We start from the raw sequence: 4,613 nt of genomic DNA, 5'->3' as shown, positions 1-4,613 counted from the left end.
TCTCCAGCACCGCCTCCCCTCCCCCTTTTCCTTCCGCGCCCCCCCAGAAACAAAACCTCGAATCGCTTTGAACGCGGGGGGAGCCCGGAGAGGAAGGGATCACAATCCCCGCCGGTTTAGCATAACCCCTCGGGTAACTCGGCCCCGCTTTTCACATGCATTTTTTTGCAAACGCTTCCAGCAGGTTAGCAAGGCAAGTGTCACTCCCCGGGGCTGGGCCTGCCCGACGAGCCCGAGTTCCCAGGCTTTCCCCGCACCCCCACGCTGCCAATCACCAGCGAGAGACTATATCTATCTCTATATACTTAAATAAAGATCATTTTCAATGGGAAGGAGCCGGCTCCTGCTCCTAGCCCCGCCCCAGCCAGTCCCCCCTAAGGCGCCGGGCCCACGCTGCCTTTACCTTTCAAATAATGACTCACTGTCGTTTTTTCTTTTAATATGTCGTTATAAATATATTTTGTCAAAATATAGGATCATTATTGTCAAACCATTTGCACATAAAGTCATAAATAAGGTCAAGGTGAACGTTTAGTTTAAGATCAGGGTCCAGCGGGAACACGCAGTCCTGGGGAGGGGAAGGGGGGGGGGTTAACGGCACCCGCACCCCTCCACCACCATCTCCTGGTAGTTTTTCAGGACCACTTTGTCGTACTCGTCCAGGTACAGCATGGAGATGGCGCTGAGCTCCGTGGGCACGCAGCAGGCCTTGGGGATGCTGGCGTTCACGGAGTTCACCAGGGTTTGCACGATGGCGTGGTTGGTGGAGTTGAGGTGGTCGGCCAAGGGGAAGGGGCAGTCCCCGTGGCAGTAAAAGGCCTGGTAGCCCGGGGGGGCCACGATCCAGTCGTTCCAGCCCACGTCGCTGAAATCCACGTAGAGCGCATGGCGGCGGCAGTTTTTTTTGTTCTTGCGGGGCCGCGGGTGCTTGGCGCTGCGGCGGGCCCGGCGGGTCAGTGCGTGGCCCCTGCCGTCGTGGCTGAAAGTGACCAGCAGCGGCCTCAGCTGGGCCCAGTCCCCGCCTCCTTGAGGTAAAGATCGGCTAATCCTGACGTGGCTCCCCGGCCGGGCGGGCTGCAGCGGGGTCACCTCCACCGCCAGCCCGTGGTTGGGCTGCTTGTCCTGGGTCCAGCGGAGGACGGCGGGGCTCACGTCGAAGCTCTCCCACCGGGACACGTTGTGGTGCACCAGCCGCGTGTCCAGCAGCCGGGTGATCACCTGCCCGCGGGCCGGCAGCGGCTTCATCACTTCGTAGATGTTGATCCGGTGCGAGCCCCGTTCCCACGCGGGGCTCTGCGCTTCCAGCTGCTCCCGGTACAGCCGCAGCTCGGCCGAGGTGATCACCTCGTTCTCCGGCACGCTGCTGAGGTTGAAGAGGAAGCGAAAGCGGGGGGTGTCGCTGGGCCCGGGGAGGGTCTCCAGATGTTCTGCAAGGAGCGGGGGAGGGGGGGGTAAAAACAGAGCGTGTGAACGTTTGGGGGAGCCGAGACACAAGGCCAGGTGAGTCAGGGCACACGGCTCCTCCCTCCCGGCCACGCTGCTTCACCTGTCCCTAGCCCCGCACGGAGAGAGCTCAGCCCTCCAAAATGCAAAGCAGCAACATTCCCCCCTCCTCCCCCTGCTCGCCAACGCATCATTTCCACGCCTAACCAGCTCCTGCCCCGGAATCCCGCTTCACCACCGCCGGGCCGTATTCATACGGATTTACAGGCGGGAGTGTTTTAAAACAAAGTTTCTTTAAAACACTTGTCCTTCCCCCTCCCCTCCCCCCGCCGCCCCCCGAAGGATCTTGCTCACAAACTGTGCCCAGCGATTGGGAAACACAGAGCCGTGCCTTGTTGATCCCATTACTGGGGGGGGGGCGGATAAATTCCGACACAGCAATGATGCCGGTGGATTAATAGCTCCGCTTGACTTTGGAAAAGAAACATCCGCTACGAAACATTTGGATCAGATTACAAGGCCCTATTGAACGAACCTCACAAACACGCTGTTGTCGGTATTAAATTCAAGGAGGTTTTTTATTTTCTTTCTTTAAAAAAAAAAGAAAAAAAAAGAGCCCAAGCAGGCAGCGATCGCTTTGATATCTCAAAACAAACACACACGGGACGCGATGGGGGGGATCTCGGTTACTCCGGAGTTGAATCCGGAGTGAATTCCGTGGGAGCTCGGAGGGGGTGACACGAGTCGAAACCCGGAGTGACGGGAGGAAGCAAAGCAGCCCTTCACACCAACGGGTCAATTTCAATCTCCGCGCAGGATGCTGGAAAACGCAGCCGCGGGACTAGCCCAGGCCAGCGGCCCGGGGGGAGTCCGCCTTCAGCCGATCCAAATCCCGACCGCTTCCCGACGCCCCCACCCCAGGGCTGCAGCACTGACCTTCATGGTGGAAACTCCTCACGGTGTTGGCCCGGCTAGTCGATCTCTCGGGGTAGCGCAGGCTGATGTCCTGCAGGCTTTCCTCCTCTTCCCCGGACTGCAGCCGGTAGAGGTCCAGCATGTACGCGGGGACGACGGCTGCTTTGCTGGGCTGGGGCCGCCTTCGGAGCCCGAACATCTGCAGCAAACTCGCCTCGAAACCCCGCAAGAGTTCATGGCTTTGCCCAGAGCGGCGTCCAGATCCTGCTTGCGCCTGGAGTTCTGCAACTTTCTTCCTCCCCGTCTCGGGTATCAAACTGGCATGGTTAGTACCTCCTAGCAGAACTTGGCATAACAGAATGACCATCAGCATTCGGTTACCAGGAATCATGGTGTCTCTGGGGTTTCCAAAAAAAACGCAACAACAAACAAGGAGGGTCAAGATTAAAAACAGCCACCCCACCCCACTCCCCCCCAAAACCCGAGCCAGCAGCGGCTGCGAGCGGCAACCGCGTCTCAAAGGCGAAGGAATCGCCTGTAATGGACTCGCTCGAACTTGTTTACAACCGAAGAGCCCCCACAATCAGATAGCCGCTATCCGGCTCATCTGCTCGGTCCCTGCTATCTTCGCAGTGATCTCCGCCTAACTTCTTTCAAGAATAAACAGTGAACATTGGGCTTAGATGGAATTTCTCCTCTCGCCTCCTCCCCGACCCGACGGATCGCTGGAGTGCAGCTGATCGGGGGCCGGGGGGGGGGGTCTCCACGAGCCTGGATCACAGGGCAGAGGGAAACAAAAAGTGACTTGGCCCCTTTTATTATTTTGCTGGCGCTGTCCCTTTGAAGTGTGGCTGCAGCTTTGCCGCGGCCTTCAAGGGGTTTTGAGAAACGAGACATGCCAGAGAGGAAGGGGGGGGGGGCAAGTGACTTGAATCTAGGGTCACTGCGAAGGTAAGACAGAGAGGAGGAGAGTTTGAAAAGTCCCCGATCTGTTAGCAGACGCGCCTGGGAGGGGGCTTGCGCGTTACAGTCCGCGAGGGGTCAACCCCGGGAGCGAGGGGAGAGCAGCGAGAGACGTTTACACCACTTCCAAGCCCAGGAGCAGGAGGAGAAGGAGAAGGGGCTACTCACTGACAGCAAACAAGGCATGTAAAAACAGTCCATGATTCTTGCCAGCCAATCTGGAACAAACGGGTGGAAAAGCTCAGGGGCTCGGAGGCGCTTGGCTGCCGGGGCTGGGACTGCGGAGCGGCTCCGAAAATGAATATTTGAATCCAATGAGCCTCCAAAGCGGACTGGCTCTGTTTTTCTTCCAGCCCATGAGAGTCACGTGGCCCCCAGTCACTCCTCGCCCCGCTTGTCCGTCACAGCCAGGCACCGCCCACTGGGCTCCAAAAGGGATGTCCCGCCCCTCCGCCCCTGTCAATCTCCTGGCAAGAGAAACCTCCTCTTGCCAAGGGGCAGTGGCTGCCCTGGTCCTGGCACTACTGAAATCCCATGGGTGGGGGTTGAGGGTGGCTTCAGTTTAAAGCCCGATCCTGCTCCCACTGGAGACCCCCCTTCCCCTTGCATCGACCTTGTGCGTCTAGAACTGCAGTGCTCGAGCGACTGCCCTCCCAGCCCCACCCTGACCCCACAACATCCCCGCTCCCCCCAGGCCAGCCCAGCCCCTCCTCCCCGCTGCAGGCCTGCTACCACGCTTTGCATCCTTTGCAGACGGCTGCGCTTGTGTCATGCAGCCTGTGAGTGCAACCCAGGGGCGATGGGTCTTTCCCAGCAGGTCTCCTCCTATAGAAAAGTAACCCCCCTCCATTGAGCGCACATTTCCCCAAGCGTTACAAAATAACCCTAGCAAGAGGACCAAACGCATGGAGGGTCTCAACCCTTCCCTAGCCTGCAAGAAATCTTGCCAGCATTAAGTTAGATGGGGGGGTGGGGGTCAGTCAAATCCCGATGTTCTTAACAAACCAAGGGAAGGATTTGCCAATAGGGCAGAGGCCTGTTTTGCTGGGATTAGAGCTCCCATCTGAGTTTAAAAACACAAGGAATAAAACCCAAGGCATGGTCAATTTCATCAGCGCCATAAAACAGGAGAAAACTCACTAAGCTTTCCCTAACATCCAGCTTCCCATGAGTGGGGCACTGGGAAAGTCGTCTTAGCTTCTAGGGGCAAGTCAAATATGAAATAGGCTTTGGGATCAGGTCCTCCCCCACCCCTGGGTTTGCACGGGGGTGTTAAGTTAATTCTTACCGCT

General features: G+C 57.9%; 1 protein-coding gene across 1 annotated transcript; it reads right to left on the bottom strand.

Moving 5' to 3' along the window:
* Window positions 1–411: 411 nt before the first annotated feature.
* On the bottom strand, window positions 412–3,696 carry BMP4 (bone morphogenetic protein 4). The gene is made up of 3 exons (XM_037901280.2): window positions 3,490–3,696; window positions 2,380–2,756; window positions 412–1,427 (listed from the first exon to the last, which is right to left on the bottom strand). Exons 2-3 carry the CDS (start codon window positions 2,747–2,749, stop codon window positions 592–594), a joined length of 1,206 nt encoding a protein of 401 aa, XP_037757208.1. The 5' UTR covers window positions 2,750–2,756; window positions 3,490–3,696; the 3' UTR covers window positions 412–591.
* Between the last annotated feature and the right edge of the window lie 917 nt (window positions 3,697–4,613).

Source organism: Chelonia mydas, chromosome 6 (genome assembly GCF_015237465.2).
Source record: "Chelonia mydas isolate rCheMyd1 chromosome 6, rCheMyd1.pri.v2, whole genome shotgun sequence".
NCBI lineage: Eukaryota > Metazoa > Chordata > Testudines > Cheloniidae > Chelonia > Chelonia mydas.
This window is presented reverse-complemented; position numbering and strand designations above follow the sequence as displayed.

What these genes read in the sequence shown, in the direction of transcription:
- BMP4 (XM_037901280.2), bottom strand. Translation starts at nt 2,749, where the DNA reads ATGATTCCTGGTAACCGAATGCTGATGGTCATTCTGTTATGCCAAGTT. An exon ending in GAGGAGTTTCCACCATGAAG is followed by an intron (nt 1,428 to 2,379) that starts GTCAGTGCTGCA and finishes CGCTCCTTGCAG; the next exon opens with AACATCTGGAGACCCTCCCC.